The sequence below is a fragment of the Rhinolophus sinicus genome, chromosome 14, assembly GCF_057876585.1.
Source record: "Rhinolophus sinicus isolate RSI-liver-muscle chromosome 14, RSI-T2T, whole genome shotgun sequence".
Taxonomy (NCBI): domain Eukaryota; kingdom Metazoa; phylum Chordata; class Mammalia; order Chiroptera; family Rhinolophidae; genus Rhinolophus; species Rhinolophus sinicus.
The window spans coordinates 37659512-37683437 of NC_142514.1; the positions used below are offsets into that span (position 1 = coordinate 37659512).

The 23926-nt window shown below is 35.6% G+C and overlaps 1 protein-coding gene across 2 annotated transcripts in view; it reads left to right on the forward strand.

Moving 5' to 3' along the window:
* The window catches only part of SCP2 (sterol carrier protein 2), a 111533-nt gene that overhangs the window by 18190 nt on the left and 69417 nt on the right, over positions 1 to 23926 (forward strand). For both annotated transcript variants that reach the window (XM_019742794.3, XM_088791148.1), the window contains exons 3-6: positions 928 to 999; positions 4182 to 4313; positions 5557 to 5621; positions 18487 to 18613. In XM_019742794.3, coding sequence (XP_019598353.1) covers positions 928 to 999; positions 4182 to 4313; positions 5557 to 5621; positions 18487 to 18613 — 396 coding nt within the window. The remainder of the gene's footprint in view (positions 1 to 927; positions 1000 to 4181; positions 4314 to 5556; positions 5622 to 18486; positions 18614 to 23926) is intronic.

Below are 23926 nucleotides of genomic sequence, written 5' to 3' on the forward strand. Positions count from 1 at the left end.
TATGAGCCTTCCGCTCCCCCAGCTAAGGCAGTCAGTTGGCTCACTGCCGGCCAGCACACAGCAGCACACAGCAGCTTGATGGCTGCTCATGGCAGCCCAGCTCCAGGGAGAGCCTTTGTTCACAATCTTAGCTATAGAGGGCGCAGCTCACTAGCCCATGTGGGAATAGAACCCACGACCTCCGTGTTAGGAGCATGGAGCTCCAACCACCTGAGCTACCGGGCTGACCTAGGCAATTTTTTTTAACTGTTTGGCTTTAGTTCTTCCAGCAGTTATCTCTATATCTTTATAAATGTTTATTCCACCACGTTTATTCTAGTTTTTGGTTTATCAATTTTAGATATATGTTGGCTTCTCACTGGTAGATGAGGATTTCACTCATACCAACCTCCACTCTCCTTTTCCCAGTTTATTTTTATAATTTTTCTCAGTTCCTCTATTGGTCATTTCTGCAACTTTGGATGGCATCCTTAAAGCTCCATTTCTTGTTCCATAGACAGGATCATCTCTTGATTCTGGCTTCATAAGATGACCACACCAGTCCTCCCCCACTCTCAATATTGACATTCTGTCCAATTTTGCCCACTAGCTGTGTAGTGGAGCCACAGAGATGGGTAAGACAAGGACCTTGCCATTAAGAGGATTTAAGACTCTTGGGATTTAATATATTTATAGTTAGGTATACAGTTAGGACAGAAAATATTAAGTATCAAAAAGGAGGTGTGAAAAAGTGATGCAGTAGCTTAGAGGAAGAAATTATTACTTCTGAAAGGAGATACCTTGATGAGTTGATGAAGGATTTGTCATTTGAATTGAACATAAACTATATAGAGGTAGATTTACTCTGGGAAAACTCTAAACTTAATTTTTGCTCACCTAAAGCAAATACTTAAAGCACTATTTGATAAAATCCTTTTGTTTTTATAGGTCAGAAGGCTTTAGCTGATGCACAGATCCCTTATTCAGCAGTGGAACAGGCATGTATTGGCTATGTTTATGGTACGTGGCAAACTATATATTCTAAAAATTATTCACCTAAATCTAGCAGTAACTGCATAAACAATGCAGGAACATTTTTAAAATTTTAACTCTCAAAACCCAGAATTCAGAGTTTTACCTGTCATTCCTAGATTTCCTTTTGTGTCAGTCTAGTTTAACACATATTTTTTTTGCCATGATTGTCAAAACAGGAGCTTCCTTCGTCTTATTTTATGACAGCACAATATTCCATAGAATAGATATATCTTACTTTATTTTTATTTTTATTTTTTTTAATTAGTTTTAGATATATAAAACAATGTAATAGTTAGACATTCACACCCCTCACAAAGTGATAACCCCCTTCTCCCAATCTACTACCCTTCTGTTATTGTATACAGCTGTTACAATTTCATTGACTCTATTCCCTATGCTGTACTCCACATCCTGTGGAGTATATATATTAAATTATAGTTGACATTCATTATTATTCAACTTCAGCTTCAGGTGTACAGGCAGGTCAGGCATCTACACTGTCCATGAAGTGGTCTCCCTAATAAGACAAGTGTCCATCGGATGATTATTGCAGCTCTATTCACAACAGCCAAGACGTGGAAACAACTGAAATGCCCATCGGTAGATGACTGGATTAAGAAACTGTGGTACATTTATACAATGGAGTACTACTCGACCATAAAGAAGAATGAAATCTTACCATTTGCAACGATATGGATGGACCTAGAGAACATTATGCTAAGTGAAATAAGTCAAATGGAGAAAGACAGATACCATATGATCTCATATGTGGAATCTAAAGAATAGAATAAATGAGCAAACTAATCAGAAACAGTCTCAGAGATATAGAGAAAAAACTAAGTGATGCTAGATGTGAGGGGGTGGGGATGAGGGAGAAAGTGAGGGGATTAGAAAGCAGAAATTGGTAACCACAAGATTGCCACGGGGATATGAAAGACAGCTTGGGGAATATAATCAATAATATCATAATTTATTTAATCTACCCCCTTTTAATGGCCATTTAGAATGTTCCCAGTATTTTTAATGATTGTGTAATATTCTAATCGTGAGGATTTACTGCAGTTTATTTAGTAGTAGTAATGATATCCTTTTCTTGGACATTTTAAATTATTTCTGATTTCTAGTTATTATAAAAGACTGTAGTTAGCATTACTGTAGATGAATCTTTGTGTATATCTGTGATTATTTCCTTGAGATTTCAAGATGTCAAGAGAATTCTCAACGGGAAAAGAGATGCATTGTATTTATTGAAAAAGAGGTCCTGAACCTTACTGTTTTCCCCTGAAGATTCCTGGAGAGTCTGTACCTCCAGATTTTCCCATTATACTGCTCCAGGATATCTGCCTTGGTGGCCATGTTACTTGGGAAAGGGAGTCAAATGTGTATTCTACTTGGATCACTATTTTTCTGGAATACCCTGGCGCTCAGGATCTTTTAAACTTTTTTAAGTTCTGGAAACTTAATATGAGTGATCAAAAACTACGGTGAATGCTGCTCTAAGTGCCAGCCAGTGGAAAGGCAGGGATCTTCAATCCAGGAAGTGGCACGATGAACCTTAATAATAGTGTGTGACAAGTTTCAACTTTTTCGGTGCAGTCAGTCAGGTGTGACCTATGGTTGAGGGGTGTGTTTTGAAGTGTGCCATAAATCAGGGATCACGAACAATGCATTAACATGAAATTTTGTTGCAAACTGCAAAAAAGTGTTAAAGAAACACAATGAAATGTTAAAATTAGTTTATGGTGATACTGCAGTGACCATGAAGATAGTTTACAAGTGGTTCGAGCAATTTCGTAATGGTTGTGAATTGATTAAAGATGAGGAGCGATCGGGACATCCTTCAACATCAAAACCCCAAGAGAATGTTGAAAGAGTAAGTGAAATGATTCGATCAAACAGGCAATTGATTATTAGGGAAATTTCTGAGGATCTGAACATATCTTATGTTTCCATTTCAAAGCATTTTAACAACAGATTGGAATGAGGCGAGTGAGTGCTAAATTTATTCCATGCTTTTTGACTGCCAAACAAAAGCAACAGCATTTATCAGTTTCGTTGGAGTTGTGTGAGATCGTGCAGCTTCAGATTCCAGCTTTTTAAGACATGTCATCACAGTAGATGAAACTTGGGTCCATGGTTATGATTCTGAGACCAGGGTTCATAGTTCTCAATGGAAATCACCCAGTGGGAAAAAAGTGCGTCAATCAAGATCCACTTGTAACATCAAGGTGATGTTAATTGTATTTTTTTACTTTGAAGGATTTGTGCGAACTGAGTTTGTACCCAGGAACACTATGGTGAACTCTGAATATTATAAGGGCTTATTAGAGCATTTAAGAAACGATGTACATAGAAAACGGCCTGAGAAATGGGCCAATGGTTTCATCCTCCCTCATGACAATGCTCCATGTCACACATCACTTCTGGTATGGCAATTTCTGTCAAACAAAAACATTATAGTGAGTCCTCATCCACCTTATTCACCAGATCTGGCACCGTGCAACTCCTGGCTCTTCCCCAAAGTCAAAATGACCATGAAAGTAAACGTTTTGAATCAATTCAGGACATCGAGGCAGCCATGACAATGCAACTAAAGACATGAAAGAGGACTTCCAGAACTGCTTCAGAAAGTGGCAAGAATAAGGGGATAAGTGTGTTCGAACCCAGAGGGAGTGTTTTGAGGGGGATTAATGGCAATGTGTCTTTTACTGTAATAAACTTTTTTTAATTTAAACTTCATCGTATCGTTTGATCACACCTCATATGAAGAGAAAATCATGGCCTTTTCAACAACTGGTACATTTTAAAAGATTTATATCTAACAGTATAAATGAAATATTGCTTCCTTTATCATGTAGCCGTAACCAGATTGAATTGTTTGCCGTTACTTGGTCATTTTTCTACTTTCCTACCTCTGTATTGTGTAAAGAAAGTGCACATATACGTGTATTCTGCGTTTTGAGAATTTTTTATTTGCAGAATAAATGACGCTTAATGCTAAAACTGCTTCTGAGTAAGATGTTAATGGTGTATTTATCATTCTGTCCATGTTGTATACTAAGCAAAAACATAATACTGAAAAACCCATAATGCAATATTATGTTGTGTTGCAGGTCCATAAATCCCATGCTGCATAAATTAAAAATTATATTTCTTTTTCTATACAGGTGACTCTACCTGTGGGCAGAGGGCTATCTATCACAGTTTGGGACTGACTGGAATTCCTATAATCAATGTTAACAATAACTGTTCTACTGGTTCTACTGCTTTGTTTATGGCCCGGCAGATAATTCAGGGTGGTGAGTAGTGCTTATTAGTCTAGTGTACTTAAGTAGATGTGGCGTTATTGCCCCCCCTTTATCATTTCTCCACGATCATCAGAGGGATGGTTTTATAATGTATTTCTTTTAAAAAAAATCTTTATGAGATGTGATTTATATACCATAAAATTCACCCCTTTAAAGTTTACAATTCAGTGTTTTTTAGTATATTCACAGATTTATGCAACCACTGTTTAATTTTGAAAAATTTTCATCACACCATAAAGAAACCCTGTACCCATTAACAGTCATTCAATTCCTGGCAACTACTAATCTACTTTCTGTCTCCATGGATTTACCTATTCTGAACATTATATAAATGGAATCATATAGTATATAGCCTTTTGTGGCTTTCACTTAGCATTATATTTTCATAGGTCATCCATGTTGTGGCATGTTCTCAGTATTTCATTTCTTTTTGTGGCCAAATAAGATTCCATTGTATGGATGTACCACATTTTGTTTATCCATGGATTAGCTGATGGACATTGGGTTGTTTTCATTTTTTTGCGATTATGATTAATGCTACTATAAACATTTGTGTACAGGTTTTTTGCTTTTTTGTGTGGCTATATGTTTTCAGTTCTCTTGAGTAATATCATATTTTATATTTCCAAATATTATAGGGTCTTTTATTAGGCCCTCTATTCTTTTTTACTGATTGATTGTTAATTTTTGCTGCACTACTCAGTGTTTTAATTGTTGGAACTTTATAATGTCTTACTGGTTCATAATGCTAGTGTCCCGTGTCCCCCTCCCCATCTTATTATTTTTCTTTCTTTTTTTTTTTAAAGAAAAATTTTGGCAATTTTGTCTTGTTTTGCTATTCAGTTGAACTTTAATGTCATTTTCTTAGGCACTCCCTCCCTCCAAAAATAATTCTGTTGAGATTTTAATCAGGATCCTTTTAAAAATAAATTTATTTTATTTAATGTTTTAAAATTCAAAATTATTTGTATTTGTTCTTCACTGAAACGTATTTCCACATTAATCAAAAGTTTTACTAACATTGAGGATCAAAGAAAGAATTAAATACCTTCTTGAGTTTTCCACTTATCTAGAAGCATATGAGAATTTAATTTTTTACTTATTAAAAATTTTATAGGATTATATTTTTCCATTTTATATAAATTAACCTACTTATTTAAATTGAAGTATTTGGTGGTATTTTGTTGGGTGTCTGGAAACTTAATTTTTCAGAATAATTACATTTTATTTCAAGGTATGGCAAATTGTGTCTTGGCTCTTGGGTTTGAGAAGATGGAGAGGGGATCCCTTGGAGTAACAGTGAGTCTCATTTACTGTTATTTTGGAGTTGTCATGACACTATGAGAAAACTTTGCCCATAAGACTACCATAAGTCGTGCCTATTAATAGGAACATAGAACATAATTTTGCAGTTATTAAATGAGCTGGTATAAGCCAAAAGTTGAAAGGTGAGATTATATATGTACAGGCATAATCAATGTTCCTGGTATTTTAGAACAGGTAGAGAGGGAGAGAGATAATTTTGTGCAACTTCCTTATTTTGCAAATGATGAAACTAATGTTCAGAGAGGTCAGGTTATTGAATTTGAGGTTGGCTTATCTGTTTAATTTGAAAGTCATTTATGCATTCATTCAAAAATTAATTCCATTCAACAAATTGAAGAGAATTAATAACATGTGGGATTTCTGTTTCTGGTAATGGCAAGCCAAGTTATTTGAACCAGTTTTCCTATTGATGACAACCAGAACATTTGAATAGAATATAAACAAAATATCCAAAAAGCATCAGAGATAACAAGAGAGAAGAATTGCAGGTGAATACCAGACAATTGAGATCTGCATTTGAAAGTGCTTTTGCCTTGAAGGCCTTTGCTGATGAGGAAGCTGTGAGCTTCAGTTTGATGGCCCTACAGAATGAAGAGGAAAGTAGTCAAAGCTCATGTCCTCCCAGAGTCAAGCTTAATATTAACTGCCTTCATTAAACTGGGACCTTGTAGGCATAAACTCTTTAAGTAAGGGTGAACTCAAAGTAAAACTTCCCCCCTCTCCTACATGCTATTTTCCCCACTTTCATGAAATTATAGGGATAATTCTAATTACCTGGTGGTCAAAGAAACCTCAAACCATGAATTGAGTCTAAATTGGTTCCAGAATGGTAGTAACCTAGGCTCTTAACAGAAGCAAATGTAAATTTTCTTTTGGAGGAAAGCATTTTCCTTCTGGACTTTGAGAACTCTTAAAATAAGTTTTCAAGGAGATGCAGTCAAAGAAAACCAAGCATTAAAGAGACAAGGCACCATAATTGAGAACCAGGAGAGAGGAAAGTAAAAAGTGATCTTTGAAGACGTCAAAAACTGGATTTATTGGACACCGATTTAGATATGGTTACTATATTTAAAGAAATCAAAGACAAGCTTGGAAATATCTTAAGGGTATAGGAAACTGCAAAAAGAAACATTATGGACATGAAAAAAACAGAATTTTTAGAAAAGAAAAATGAAGTAATTGAAAATTCAAAAGCTAGCAGATATTATACATGACTAAAGAGAATTAGTGAAGTTGGACTAGATTAAAGTAATTACTTAGAATATACTATAGAGAGAAAGAAGATGGAAAATTGGCAGGAAGTTAAGGTCTATGGAAGATAGTGTGCTAAGGTATAATAAATGTTTAATTGGAATTAATGGAGAAGTGGTGGGAGAGAAAATAAGACATAGGCATTTTGTTTATTTAAAAAAAAAACAACAGTTCTTAATTTCATCAATCTTTTTTATTTTTTAGTGTGTGTTTTATTTATTTCCAGTCTGATTTTTGTTAATTCCTTCCTTTCACTAACTTTGAGCTTGGTTTATTCTTTTTTTCTAGTCCTTGAGGTGTAAAATTAGATTGTTTGAGATCATTCTTGTTTCTTAATGTAGGTGTTTATTGCTATGAACTTCCCTCTTAGAACTTCTTTTGCTGCATCCCACAAGTTTTGGTAATTTTGTATTTGCATTTTCATTTATCTTAAGGTATTTTTTTAATTTTTGATTTCTTCTTTGACCCATTGGTTATTTGGTAACATGTTAATCTCCACATACAACATTTGTGAATTTTCCAGTTTTCTTCTTGTAATTGATTTCTAGTTTTATACTATTGTGGTTGGAAAAGTTGCTTGATATGATTTCAGTCTTCTTAAATTTATTAAGACTTGTTTTGTGGCTTAACACATGATCTGTCTAGGGGAGTGGTCCCTGTGCACTTGAGAAGAATGTGTGTTTTGTTGCTTTTGGATGGGATATTCTGTATATGTCTGTTAAGTCTGTCTGGTCTAATGTGTCACTCAAGGCCAATGTTTCCTTATTGATTTTCTGTCTGAATAATCTATTCATTGATGCAAATGGGGTATTAAAGTCCTCTACTATTATTGTATTGCTGTCTGTTTCTCCCTTGTCTGTTAATGTTGCTTTATATATTTAGATGATCTTGGGTGCACAAAAATATTTACAAATGTTATATCCTTTTGTTGGAGTGACCCCTTTATCATTGTATAATGACCTTCTTTGCCTTTTAATACAAGTCTTTGTTTTGAAGTCTATTTTGTCAGATATAAGTATAGTCACCCAGCTTTCATTTGGTTTCCATTTTCATGGAGTATCTTTTTCTATCTCTTCATTTTCAATCAGTGTGTGTCCTTATGTCTGAAGTGAATCTCTTGTAGGTAGCATTTGGATGGGTGTTACTTTTTTTATCCATTTGTGTCTTTTGATTGGAGAATTTAGCCCATTTACATTTAAAGTAATTATTGGTAGACATGTACTTATTACTATTTTGTTAATTGTTTTCTGGCTCTTTTGTAGGGCATAGGCATTATTTGAAGAGATAATGGCTGCTAATTTTCTTGTTTTTTAAACTTATTAGAGGCAGGAGAAGAGGTTGCAGCTCCTGAGCAGGAGGGGGTCCCAAATGGGGGGTGCCCCACGACTGAGGCAAAAGCTCTTACTTTATACCTTCCCTTGCCTGCTTGGGGAAGGGCTGCTGTTTGAAGAAGGGAATTTGTCTGAGGAAGGGAACTAGCGCCTTCTAATGAAATTCTGAAATTCATCTACCAGGTTTGTTCTGCTTGCCCATCCTAAAGGAATTAGCAAAGCAACCCACTCTTTATCTATCAGATCTGCTCCATTTGTCATGCCAAAAGGAGTTTTATGATTAAAACAAAAATAGAATAGTGGGTTGAGTATTAGTATCTTCTTTGTATGAAGACTGTTACTAGAACAGAAGGTTATAGATATTTGTTTTGAGTTTTGGGTTCATGTCAGCTTTAGAAATAATTTTGCATTCTGTTTGTAAAAAAACAGTTACAAATTTTAAAGCAAATTGAAGCAATTTTTAAGCAATTTTTGACAACTTAAAGACTAAAGACCTTTGAATTTGGTTATTGACATGATTTTAAAGAGTTGTGTTTTAATTTAATACTATTTTCTTTATTTTTAAAGTAATCTTCATTTTAGTAATAATCATTTGATAATGGATTCTACTTTTTAATTTTGTTCTTCCAGTGTCAAGTAGTTAGTTTCTGATATATATACACCTCCCCTGCCTGAGGGGAATTGGTTCTTAAATTATATATTTAATGACTGTTTAAAACATGAATACCTAGGAATTGATCTCTCTGGTAAATTCAGATTTTCCTGTAGAAGGCACTACAATATAAAAATAGAATCATTGAAAATGAGTTGAAAATAACTTTTAGCCTGTTTATCTGAGATTATACTGTTATCTAACTCCTGAGCTCAATCTGATTCCATTTTCTCAATTCAAACATTAAAGAACCTCTACCCCAAATTAAGTTAAATAGTGTGATAGTATATCTTAGTAATCATAAGAGTGTCTACCACATAATAGATATCAAATCAACAAGAGCTGTTTCCTTTTCTCCCTTAGAGACCATTTTAAGAAAGTGGTAGAAGTTAGATTGAGTCTTAAAGATAATTAAGGGACAATAATTATATAGAATTATTGTATAATAAATAAGGATAATTATAATTATAAAATTATTGTATAGTAAAAAGGATAATTAACAGTAGGGAAGATGAGATCTTTCTAGGTGTGGGAGAAAACATCGTGAACCAAGTTAAGGAAGTTGGAATGACTAGATTAGCGGACATTTTGGTCCTGTCGAAAATGTCCACAGAGACATTTAGTCCATGCCAAAAGGTTCTTGAAATTTGGTCTTCCCCAAAATGTCCATTTTGCTCAACAGTGCTGCACTCAACATTCTTGTATGTATCTTTACTTACTCAAGCTATTACTTCTCTGGGATAGATTCTAGAGCAGATGAGCAGTTAGACAATGTTTTTGCTAGAAGTGGCCCTAAAGATATTTTACAGGTAAAGAGAATCCATGAAGCCCAGAGTGAATTACCCAGCGACATAGTACCCAATTAGTAGTTTCCCCGAAAATAAGACCTAGCCGGACAATCAGCTCTAATGCGTCTTTTGGAGCAAAAATTAATATAAGACCTGGTCTTATTTTACTATAATATAAGGCTGGGTATAATATAATATAATATGATATGATATAATATATATAATATAATATGTAATATAACACAATATATAATACAATATAATATACTGGGTCTTATATTAATTTTTGCTCCAAAAGATGCATTAGAGCTGATTGTCCGGCTAGGTTTTATTTTCGGGTAAACATGGTAGTGATATAACTAAGACTAGATCTTTTAATCCAAATATAAACTTTTTGCTATACCTGGAGAACCTATCTCTTTCTTCCTTTTCTTCCACTGTGAGTTTCTTCTTTCCCCCTTTCTCTTTCATACTTTGTCTTATCCTCCTTTTTATCTCTCTGACATCACTTCCTTTTTTTTGGACATTTAACCACCACACTAATCCCATCAGCATCTGCAGTTCTCCTTTATTTTTTTCTTGTTCTTTTTCTTCTCTTCCTTATTCATTTTTTAACTTATAGCAATTTGTAGTTGAATTTATTGAATACGATTTTGTATTTCTATTATGTAAAAATTAGGTGATTGAAAAATCTATTTGAATATAACAAAATAGCTTGCTGTTTCTGTTTATGGCCCCTAGATGGGTCTCTATAGCAGAGGCCTTGACTTCTCACTCCTGCTGTGCTGTTAAGTTTTGGTTTCTGATTTGTATTTCCTATGTATTTCCCTCCAGATCATGTGTCTTAACTTTTTCCCTTTTTATGGGTATGCTAGAAACAAAAATAATAATTTCTTCTTATATAAGGGAGAATTATTACTTTGAACTAAGAAGAATACTTGTTCCACTGGGAATGCTCTTCATAACAAACAAACGTTATGGGGTGTGACAACTAAGTTTGCGAACTTGCCACTGTGCGCTTACATTGGCAGCACTGTACAAACAGCTCGGTAAGGTTTCATAACGTTGGTATATCAGTGTCTCACAGCTGTGTTTGTGTCTATGTGTGGTGGTGTCTTGCTGAGTGTTGTTCATTATTGTTGTTGCGTGTGTCTATGTGCCGTCGCGAGAATGTCTGAGCTTGAATTAGAGCAATGAATAAACATTGAATTTCTAGTTAAACTTGGCATGAATGGATGTGAAATCAGGGACATACTAGTCCAAGTTTATGGGGACAATGCCATGAAGAAAATGGCAGTGTACAAATGGATTAAACGTTTTTCTGAGGGGAGAGAACGAGTCATTGATGAAGAGTTTAGGGAAACCAGTAACGAGCAGAACTGATGAAAACAGTGCAAAAATTTGTCGAATTGTGCGTCAGAATCGTTGGCTGACTGTGAGAAGCACAGCAGACCAAGTAAACATTGATAGAGAAACAATTAGGAAATGTTAACTGAAAATCTTGACATGAGAAAGGTGTGTGCAAAAATGGTCCCAAAGGAGCTTACCGATGAACAAAAGCAAAGGAGAGTTGAAGTTTGCGAGAGGCAAGGTGATGTTTTGGGCCGCGTTATCACTGGTGATGAAACATGGGTGTACCAATAGGACCCTGAAACAAAGCATCAAAATGCACAAAGGAAGTCAGCCAATTCTCCACAACTAAAATAGCTCCGTCAGTCCAAATCAAGAGTTGAAACAATGTTGCTAACCTTTTTTTGATATCAGAGGGATTATTCATTATGAATTTGTACCAACTGGACAGTTAACCAAATTTACTATTTGGAAGTGCTGAAAAGGCTGCATGAAAAAGTTAGATGATGTGAACTTTTCGCCAACAATTCATGGCTCTTGCATCACGACAATGCACCAGCTCACACAGCACTGTCTGTGGGGGAGTTTTTAGCCAATAAACAAATAACTGTATTGGAACACCCTCCCTACTCACCTGATCTGGCCCCCAATGACTTCTTTCTTTACCTGAAGATAAAGGAAATATTGGAAGGAAGACATTTTGATGACATTCAGGACATCAAGGGTAATATGATGACAGCTCTTATGGCCATTCTAGAAAAAGAGTTCCAAAATTGTCTTAAGGGTGGACTAGGTGCAGGTGTCTGTGCATAGCTTCCCAAGGGGAGTACTTCGAAGGTGACTATAGTGATATTCAACAATGAGGTATGGAGCACTTTTTCTAGGATGAGTTTGTGAACTTAATTGCCAGACCTCCTAAATGGCAAGTAGCCATTAGCCACATTTAGCTATTGAGCTCTTAAAATGTTGTTAATAAAATTAAGGAACTGTTTTAAATTTTATTTATTTTAATTAAAGTTAAAGTAATAACTCAGTTCAGTTACTGGAAATCTTTTAAGTATATTTAGAATAATCTGGGGATATGAATCTACTCTTAACAACTGCAGATTTTATGAAGTCTACATATAGAACAAATATTTCTGATTGAAATTTAGCATCCAAGTTGATATGTGTTGTAAGCATAAAGTATACACTGGATTTTAAAGATTTAGTATGCAAAAAGAATGTAAAATGTCTCAATAATTTTTATATTTCTTTATGTTGAAATCATAATATTTCGGACATACTGGGTTAATTATATTCAAATTAATTCTGCCTGTTTCTTGTTCTTTTGTAATGTTGCTTTTTGACAACTTATAATTACATATGTAGTTTGCATGTAAAGTTTTTCTGTTCAGACCTGAGTGTAGCTAAGAAAGGGACTTAAAGGCTTCTGTTCTTATAAGGTGATACTGATATGGTTCCTGATGTCGGCACTTCTGGTTGATTTCACACACCTTAAAATTCACCCATTTAAAGTGTACAAATCAGTGATTTTTAGTATATTCACAGAGTTGTGCAACTATGACTACAGTCTAATTTTAGACTTTTCAACATCCTAAAAAGAAACCCTAAACATATTAGTAGTCCTTCCCCTTTTCTGTCTACCCCCAACCCAGGCCTATGTAACCACTAATCTACTTTCTGTCTTACGGATTTTTCTATTTTGGATTTTTCACGTAAATGGAATCATACTCTGTTATGGTCTTTTGTGTCTGGCTTCTTTCACTTAGTTAAAGTTCTATGTTGTGGCATATATCCCTACAACATTCTTTTTTATTACCAAATAATACCCCATTGTATGATTATATCATGTTTTGTTTATCCATTCATCAATTGATGGACATTTAAGTTGCTTCCATATCTTGTCTTTTGTTAATGCTGCTATGAACATTTGTATCCAAGATTTTATATGGGGATATGTTTTCCTACCTAGGAGTGGAATTGCTGGATCAAATGATAACTCTTTGTTTTAACATTTTGAACTGCCAAGCTTTTCCTAATTGCCACACCATTTTACAGTCCTGCCAGTGATGTATGAGTATATTAGTCTGCTTGGGCTACCATAACAAAATATCATAGACTAAATGACTTGAACACCAGAAATTTACTTCTCGCAGTTCTGAAGGCTGGAAAGTCCAAGATTAAGATACCAGCCAATTTGATTCCTGGTGAGGGCTCCCTTCCTAGCCTGCAAATGGCCTCCCTCCTTTTCCCTGAGTCTTCACGTGACCTTTTCCTTGGTCAGTACATTTTGGGGGTGGGATGGGAGAGAGGGAGGGAGAGGAGGGGGAGAGAGAGAGTGAAAGAGAGAGAGAGAGAGAGAGAGAGAGAGAGAGAGAGAGAGATCTTTCTATTTTAATAAGGCCATCAATCCTAAGGATTAGGACCACACCATTATAACGTCATTTAACCTTAATTACCTCCTAAAAGCCGTATCTCCAAATACAGTAACATTGACGTTAGAGATTCAACATATGAATTTTGGGGAGAAACAATTCAGTCCATAGCAATGAAGGTTCCAATTTTGCCACATCTTGTCAACACTCTTTATTGTCTGTCTTTTTTATTATAGATGTCCTAGTGGGTGTGAAGTGGTATCTCCTTGTGGTTTTATTTGCATTTCTATGATGGCTAATGATATTCAGTATTCTTTATGCATTTAACAGTCGTTTGTTTGTCTTCTTTGGAGAAATGTCTATTAAGATCCTTTGCCCATTTTTAAATTAGGTTGTCTTTTTATTATTAAGTTGTAAGAGTTCTTTATATATTCTAGATACAAGTCCCTTATTAGATGATTTGCAAATATTTTCTCCCATTTAGTCGCTTGTCTTTTCATTTTCTTAACAGTGTCCTTTGAGACACAAACGTTTTTAATTTTAATGAAGTTCAATTTACCTATTTTTTGTTGTTGTTGTTGCTTCTGCTTTTGGTGTCATATCTAAGAAACCATTGCCAAATCCAAGGTCTTAAAAATTTACTGTTATGTTTTCTTGTAATAATTCTATCGTTTTAGCTGTTTCATTTAAGTCTTTGTTACATTTTGAATTAATATTTTTATATGGTGTAAGGAGTTCAACTTCATTCTTTTGCATGTATATGTCCAGTTGTCCCAGCACCATTTATTGAAAAGACTATCCTCCCATCCCCCATTGACTTTTCTTGGCACCCTTGTTGAAAATAAATTTAATGTAATTGGGAGAGTTTATTTCTGTACTCTCAATTTCATTCCATTGGCTATATATCGTTATGCCAATACCACACTGTTTTGGTTACTGTTGTTTTTTAGTAAGTTTTGAAATCAGAAAGTAAAAGTCCTATAAGTTCTTCTTTTTCAAGATTCTTTTGGCTATTCTGTGTCCCTTGAGTTTTCATATGAGTTTTAGGATCAGCTTATCAGTATTTGCAAAGAATCCAGTGGGGATTCTGATAGGGATTATATTGAATCTGTATATCAATTTGAGGAGCACTGCCGTTTGAACAATTTGAAGGCTTTATTCATGAGCATGGAATGTCCTTCCATTTATTTAAATTAGATCTTTTAATGTGTCTTTTAACAATGTCCTTAGTTTTCTGAGTATAAGTTTTACGCTTCTTTTGTTTCTCATTTGTTTGTCTTGTTTTTGGTTCATGTACCACATATCATTGAAATCATATGGTTCTCTGCTTTTTTCTGTCTGACTTATTTCGCTTAGCATTATAATCTCAAGATCCATCCATATTGTCACAAATGGTCCTATTTCATCTTTTCTTACCACTGAATAGTATTCCATTGTGTATATATACCACAACTTCTTTATCCATTCATCTATCAAAGGACATTTTGGTTGTTTCCATGTCTTGGCCACCGTAAATAAAGCTGCAGTGAACATTGTCTTTACGTATAAATGTTTTCAGATTTTTTGGGTAGATACCCAAGAGAGGTATTGCTGGGTCATATGGTAATTCTATTCATAGTTTTTTGAGGACCCTCCACACTGCCTTCCAAAGCGGCTGCACCAGTCTGCATTCCCACTCACAGTGTATGAGGGTTCCTTTTTCTCCACAGCCCCTCCAACACTTGTTACTATTTGTCTTGTTGATGATAGCCATTCTAACTGGGGTGAAGTGATATCTCATTGTGGTTTTTATTTGCATTTCTCTGATGGTTAGTGATGTTGAACATTTTTTCATATGTCTATTTGCCTCATATGTCTATATGTCTATAAGTCCTCTTTGGAGAAATGTCTCTTCAGATCCTCTGCCCATTTTTCAATTGGGTTGTTTGTTTTTTTGTTGTTGAGTTGCATGAGTTCCTTGTATATTTTGGATATTAGCCCCTTATGGGAGGCACTGTTTGCAAAAATCTTTTCCCATTCAGTTGGTTGCCTCTTTATTTTGTCGATGGTTTCTTTTGCTGTGCAGAAGCTTTTATGTTTCATATAGTCCCATTCATTTATTTTAGCTTTTACTTCCCTTGCCTTTGGAGTCAAATTCATGAAATGCTCTTTGAACCCAAGGTCCATAAGTTTAGTACCTATGTTGTCTTCTATGCAGTTTATTGTTCAGGTCTTATGCTTAAGTCTTTGATCCATTTTGAATTAATTTTGGTACATGGTGACAGATAGCAGTCCAGTTTCATTCTTTTGCACGTGGCTATCCAATTCTGCCAGCACCATTTATTGAAGAGGCTGTCTTTTCTCCGTTGTATGTTTTTTGCTTCTTTGTCAAAAATTATCTGTCCATATTTATGTGGTTTTATTTCTGGGTTCTCAATTCTGTTCCATTGGTCTATGTGTCTGTTTTTCTGTTAATACCATGCTATTTTGATTATTGTTGCCCTGTAGTACAAGCTAAAGTCAGGGAGTGTGATACCTCCAGCATTGTTCTTTTTTCTTAAGATTGCTTTGGCTAGTCGGTGTCTTTTGTGGTTCCAAACAAATCTGATGATTTTTTTGTTCTATTTCTTTAAAGACTGCCATTGAGATTTTGATGGGGATGGCATTAAATCTGTATATAACTTTGGGTAATATGGCCGTTTTAACTATGTTAATTCTTCCAATCCATGAGCACAGAATGTTTTTCCATTTCTTTGTGTCTTCTTCAGTTTCTTTTAAAAATGTCTTATAGCTTTCAGCATATAGGTCTTTCACATCCTTGGTTAAGTTCATTCCTAGATATTTTATTCTTTTTGCTGCAATTGCAAAAGGAATTGCTTTTTTTATTTCTTTTTCTGAGATTTCATTGTTAGTATATAGGAAGGCAATGGACTTTTGGTACATCGACTTCGTAGCCAGCAACTTTATTGTATTCGTTGATTGTTTCTAATAACTTTTTGGTGGAATCTTTAGGGTTTTCTATATATAGCATCATGTCATCTGCAAAGAATGACAGTTTAACTTCTTCATTCCCAGTTTGGATGCCTTTTATTTCTTTCTCTTGTCTGCTTGCTCTGAGGACTTCCAACACTATGTTGAAACACAGAGGTGAGGGGACAGCCCTGTCGTGTTCCTGAATGTACAGCAAAGGGCTTCAGTTTTTCACTGTGAATTATGAGATTATCTTACCCTTCTTTTATTAAATTTAATTCCTAGGTATTTTATTATTTTTGATGCTTTTGTAAATGTAATAATTTTCTTAATTTCATTTTGAGTTGTTCTTGGCAAGTGTGTAGAAATGTATTTAGCTTTTTTTTTAAAAGATTTTATTGGGGAAGGGAACAGGACTTTATTGGGGAACAGTGTGTACTTCCAGGCCTTTTTTTCAAGTCAAGTTGTTGTCCTTTCTGTCTTAGTTGTGGAGGGCGCAGCTCAGCTCCAGGTCCAGTTGCCATTGCTAGTTGCAGGGGGCACAGCCCACGATCCCTTGTGCGAGTCGAACCGGCAACCTTGTGGTTGAGAGGACGCACTCCAACCAACTGAGCCATCTGGGAGCTCAGCAACAGCTCAGCTCAAGGTGCCGTGTTCAATCTTAGTTGCAGGGGGCGCTGCCCACCATCCCTTGCGGGACTCGAGGAATTGAACTGACAACCTTGTGGTTGAGAGCCCACTGGCCCATGTGGGAATCGAACCGGCAGCCTTCGGAGTTACGAGCATGGAGCTCTAACTGCCTGAGCCACCGGGCCGTCCCTGTATTTAATTTTTATATATTGATCTTGTTTCCTGTAACCTTGATGAACTCACTTATTATCTTATAGTTTTTATTGGATTCCTTAGGATTTTCCATATGCAAGATCATGCCATCTGCAAATAGAGATGGTTTTACTTTCTTCTTTCTAACCTAGTTGGCTTTTATTTATTTTGTTGCCTAATTACCCTGGCTAGAACTTGCAGTACAATGTTGAATTGAAGTGGTGAGAGTAGACATCTTTGTCTTCTTTCTGATTTTATGGGGGAAGCATTCAGTCTTTTGCCATTACATATGATATTACCTGTGGGTTTTTGGTAGATGCCTTTTATTAGGTTGAGGAAGTTCCCTTTTTTCCTAGTATTTTGAGTGGTTTTTTTTTTAATCATAAATGTGTTTTGAATTTTGTCCAGTGCTTTTCTGTGTCTATTGAGATGATTGTGTGGTGTTTGTCCTTTATTTTATTGACATGGTGTGTTATATTAATTGATTTTCAGATATGACACCAACCTTGCAGTCCGGGAATAAATCTCGCTTGGTCATGGTGTATCATCCTTTTTATATGTTTCTGCATTTAGTTCTTCAATTTTTTTGGAAGAGTTTGAGAATGATAGGTATTAAATCTTTGAATATTTGGTAGAATTCACCTGTGAAGCCATCTGGTTCCGGACTTCTGTTTGCTGGGAGTTTATTATTATTATTATTATTATTATTATTATTCCTGACTCAATCTCCTTGCTGGTAAATGGTCTATTCAGATTTACTATTTCTTCATAGTTTAGTCTTGGAAGATTGTATGTTTGTAGGCATTTATCCATTTATTCTACATTGTCCCGTTTGTTGGTGTGTAATTGTTCATAGCAGTCTCATGATCTTTTCTATTACTTTGTATCAGTCGTAACTTCCTTTTCATTTCTGATTTTATTTATTTGTTGTCTCTCTCTCTCTCTGAGTCTTGGATTTATTATTTATAGCATTATTATTTACATTTTTATTTATTTTTGTCCTTGTCACTTCCCATCCTCTCCCCCCATCAAATGTAAATGCCAGATGAGCAGAGACTTCATCTGTTTTATTCACTTTGAGTAGTATTGGCACATACATTGACAAATATTTCTTGAAAGAATCATACCTGTTTGGTCATTTGATTGTTTTCCTTGCCATGTTTTTGTGCAACACATTTCCTGAATGATTTTATTCACATTGTCCATTTTTTGTTTACATTGCACTTAGAATAAGCAAATGTCTCAGTAGCACAGTAATAGTTGAAAGAAACAATATCATGTCAAATGCTTATTAAATTTTTTTTTCCTTTCTTTTAGTCTTTAAATCGGACCAATCCAATTGATAAACATCTTGAGGTCCTGACCAATAAGTATGAATTGTCTCCTCAACCAATTGCTGCTCAGATGTTTGGGTACGCCGGAAGAGAGCACATGGAAAAATATGGTATGCCAAAAAAAAAAAAACTTTAAGGCTCATTGGTAGTTATATACTTGTGATGTGAAATAACAGGTAATGAGAAATAACAGGTATTTATTAAAGAACTAAATAATAAATGTTATTTAGAATGCCAGGATATATAAGATATAAAATAGTTTTTGCATTAAGTTGAAGAAGCAATCTGTTTCTTCAGAATTTAGTTGTAGAGAAAGTATTTATATATAAGATATGATATGGGAAGTACTGGAATGCTCCAAAACCAGAAATTGAAATAGGAAAAATAACATAAATCTTATCTTCTTTAATCATGGACAATAAATTGTTCATTAATTCTGAATATGATAATGAGACTTAAAGCTTGTTCTTGGTAATAGGTTTATATAGTCAAATTTTATTCTTAATGTAAATGTTGTTCTTAGTATTAGGTTTATATAGTCAAATTTTATTCTTAATACTTAGTATATCATCATCTGTTATTCCATAGGGTTTTATGAGATTTAAATTTCATGGTTGATTTTTATTTTGTAGGTAAACATGCTAGTTTTTTGACTGATAGTCAATGATTAGCCTTCCTTAACCATTTAAAGCATGGGATAGTGCAGACAGGATTTGTATTTTTCATTGTATGACCCTGAACCAGTGCCTTATTGTATACTGTGATATAAGAAAGAAAATTTTCATGCTGAAAGTTCAGCATTCCCATTCTCTATAGGAAAAGTATCCTGAGTTTGATAGTCAAAATCAAGTAATCAGAAAGGAAAAAAATCATCAAGGAAGAATGGTGGGATCATATAGAAGCACTGCCAGTCTTTGGCTATAGAAATTTTCTTCCTTGTAACTATTTCTTACCATTTTTAACTCAGTCCATTCCAGTCTGGCTTCCCTGCTTTCTCAAGGCTACCATTGATCACCATGTTGCCATATCCAGGACATACTTCTCAGTCCTAATAGACCTCAGCTGCATTCATCACTTTTGATCACTCTCTTGAAACATTCTCTTTTCTTGGCCTCTGTGACACCTCATTCTCCTGGTTTTTCTTACCTCTTTGGCTATTCTTTATTCATTTCTTTTTCAACTAAATAATTCATTTAAAACATTATTGAACTCTCATTATATTCCACGCACTGTTCTAGGCGCTGGAATATAGCAGTCTATCAGTCACTTATTGCTGTGCAGTAAGCCACTCAAAAACTCAGTGATTTCAAAAAATTATTTATTATTATAATTCACAAGTTTGTAGATTGACTAGGAATCAGCTGATCTAAGCTGAGCTCAGCTCTTCTTGTCTGGGTTAATCATGACTGTAGGTTGGTTGGAGACTCTGTTCTAGTCTTATTTTGACTAGCTTATGTGTCTCTTCCCCCTCTCGGGACCAGAGGGCCAACCGTGGCATATCTTTTTCATGGTGAAAGCAGAAGCACAAGAGAGTAATCTGCAACATGCAAGGCCTTTTGAGACTTAAGTTGTTGGCCAAAGCAAGTCACATGGCAAACTTGGAATCAAGGAATAGGGAAATATACTCCACTTCTTTTGTGGTTGGAAACTGCAAAGTCAGAGAGCAAAGGACATTCAGGAGGGAGAAAGAATTAGAGATATTAATGCATTCATTCACAAGGAATAAATAAGCAGATGAGCTATGAGGTGTTTGCTTAAATTTCTAGTAGGGGAGAGACTATAACACATAAAAAACTAAGATAATTTCAGGCAATTATTAGTACTATGAAGAAAAGAAAACAAGGTAATACACTTGTGGGGAGTGGGGGACAAACTTAGGATAGACAGTTGATGTCCTCTATACTTATGTATCCAGTTGGTATCTTGGCATCTCTGCTTTTGTACTTAACAGGCTTCTCAAATGTAACATGTTCAAATGCAGACTCTTAATTCTGTTCTCCCATCATCATAAACTTGTTCCTCTTCTAGTTTTCCTGAAGTAGCACATACATTCAGATGTTCAAAGCAGAAACATGAGTCATCTTTGACAACTCTAGTCCTATAGTGTAGTAGCAATTCTACCTCCAAACTGTTTCTTCCTTCCATTTCATTTCATTACCATAACTCTTAACTTAAATCAGAATTTTTCAAACTATGAGTTGTGACCTGCTAGGAAATTTAAAGAATCAAGTCAGTGAGGTGAACGCAGAATTTTTATAAAAAATCTAAAACATCTATTGTTATATAACTCAATACACAAAAGTACACAAAACATAAACATGTAACTTTGTGAAGTCTAACAAAGTTCACAGCTCTGACCTAAACCATCTCCCATGTCAAAAATGGAATGCTGGCACACAAGAATGCTTTCTGTAGATTATTATTATTATTATTATTATTAAGATTTTATTGGGGAATTGGAACAGGACTTTATTGGGGGAACAGTGTGTACTTCCAGGACTTTTTTTTCCAAGTCAAGTTGTTGTCCTTTCAATCTTAGTTGTGGAGGGTGCCATTCAGCTTCAAGTTGTTGTCTTTTCAGTCTTAGTTGTGGAGGGCGCAGTTCAGCTCCAGATCCAGTTGCCGTTGCTAGTTGCAGGGGGCGCAGCCCACCATCCCTTGCGGGACTCGAGGGATCAAACTGGCAACCTTGTGGTTGAGAGGATGCGCTCCAACCAACTGAGCCATCTGGGAGCGCCCCGGCAGCTCAGCTCAAGGTGTCGTGTTCAATCTTAGTTGCAGGGGGCGCTGCCCACCATCCCTTGTGGGACTTGAGGAATTGAACTGGCAACCTTGTTGTGGTTGAGAGGACGCACTCCAACCAACTGAGCCTTCTGGAAGGTGGCTCAGCTCAATGTGTTGTGTTCAATCTTAGTTGCAGGGGGCGGGGCCCACTATCCCTTGTGGGACTCGAGGAATTGATCTGGCAGCTTTGTGGTTGAGAGCCCACTGGTCCATGTGGGAATCGAACCGGCAGCCTTCAGAGTTAGGAGCATGGAGCTCTAACCGCCTGAGCCACCGGGCCCGCCCCTGTAGATTATTTTTATCTTAAGAATTTTGTGGGTCTCCTGTGAATCTTTTTGGATAACTCCATTAGACAGAAAGGTACACCTGCAAGTCTCTTTGAGGTAATCACTTCTCTACCTGGGATTTCTTTTGAGATGGCCTAGGAATAACATTCTTAAGTTTCCTGGAAGCCCTTTGTTAGATTGAGAGGATTTGTGAGGCACAGCCTTCTCCTTTTTACAGGGTTTTTTCCTGTCTGAACTGTGCTCTGAGGTATCACCTTTGTTCTTTCTGAAATCTTAACAAAAGATTTGTCATTTCCTTGGCTTCATCTTTGGACCATGTTTTCCCGGCAGTGCCATGGATTTGATCTTTGCTCAAAGGCCATTTCTTAGTTTTAGCATCTTTTACCTTGAGAGGCTGAAAATTTTCAAAACCATCAAGTCCTGAATCATTTTTGCTTACCAGTCCTTTCCTCAATATAGCTATATAGAATTTTTCTGTAAACAGCAAGAAGAAGCCATGTGGCAACTTCAGTATTTTGGTTATTATCTAATTTCCACATAACTGCAGTAATAACGTTACTAACATTTCTGCTACTATTGTAACAAGGATCTTCTTTCCTCCCCTTCTTAGTAAGGTTTTATCTTTTTGCAAACCCTTACCTGCAGCATCCTCAAAGGACCTCGAGGCTTCTACTAATAGTTTCTTTAAGACATTTTAGGCTTTCACTTGCAGTTTCCTTAAAACCCACCTGCTGGTTCCAAAGTTGTTCCCATATTTTACAATTTTGTTCAGTGTAATTCCACTTCCAGTATATTAGTCTGCTTGGGCTGCCATAATAATATACCATAGACTGGGTGGCTCAAACAACAGAAATTTATTTCTCACAGTTCTAAAGGCTGGGAAGTTTTGGATCAAGGTGTAAGGTAGGTTTTATTCTGAGACCTCTTCTCAGTTTATATGCAGCTGCCATCTCACTGTGCACTCATGTGAACTCTTCTTTTGTGGGGTTTGGGGGGGTGAGAGAGAGACAGACAGATATCTTTTTCTTCCTCTTCATTTAAGGACTTCATTCTCATGACCTCATCTACCCTAATTACCTCTCAAAACCACATCTTCAAGTACCATCATCTTGGGTGTTATGGCTTCAACATAGGAATTTTTAGGGGGACACAGTCCATAACATTCAGGTCCCAAAATATGTATTCATTATCTGTTACTATATAACAATGAGACTATTTTGAAAAATTATTTCTTGTTTTCATTCCTGTTGTCTCGCTGTACGTAAGCTCACACTGGCCTCCTTTCAGGGTGTTCAGTAAGCCAAACTATTCCTTGCCTCAGTCTCATATTCCCTTTGGCTACAGTGATCTTTACTCCGTTCTTTCAAGGTCAGCTTCATCTTGTCCTTTAAGTCTTAAAAAAATCTTATGTCTCCAATGCTTTACAAAAAGATCTCCACTTGGATGTCTAATGGGCATCTGGAATTTAAACAGTCTAAAACTGAAGTCCTAGTTCTTTCCTTGAACTTTCTCCTCTATCGGTTCTTCCTGAAGTTTTCCCCATTTAATAAATAACTCCATCTTTCTAGGACCTTTGGCCAAAAACCTTGGAGTCATTCTTAATTCTACTCATACTTGATATTCAGTATATCAGCAAACATTTTCACTCATTTCTCAGAATATCGATTTCTCACCATTTCTGCCATTTCCAGTATAAAGCAAGCTACCATAATTTCTCTTTTTAAAAGATTTTTTATTAAAATATACCTACAGTATTGTATTAGTTTCAGGTGTACATCAATCATAGTTATTGAACAGTACGTACCTAGCACTATACAGGGTTAATAACACATTATTAATTATATTCCCTATGCTAACGAAGTGATCACCATGATAAGTCCCATTTCAGCAACCATCTGACATTGTACCATGCTATCACAATATTATTGATTATATTTCCTAGGCTGTATATTACATACCCAAGACTTATTTGTTTTAAATCTGGAATTTTGAACCTCTTATTCTTTATCTTTCCTCCCTTTTTAATTTTTCAATCAGAGTTGACATGTAATATTATTTTATATTAGTTTCAAGCGTACAGCATAGTGGTAAGTAACCATAATTTCTCACTTGGATTATAGGAGTCTCCTAACTCGTTTTTCTGTTTCTGCTTGTGTGCCTCTATAGTCAATTTGCTTTACCGTCAGAGCAATGCTTTTAAAGTATAAGCTAGATCATTTCACTCCTCTGCTCAAAACTGTCCATTGTGTTCTCATCACATTCAAATTGAAACCTATAGGTCTTCTTACGGCCTACAAGCTTCTACATGATGTGATCCCCCACCCTCGTTAGCTCTCCAACCTCATCTCTTTT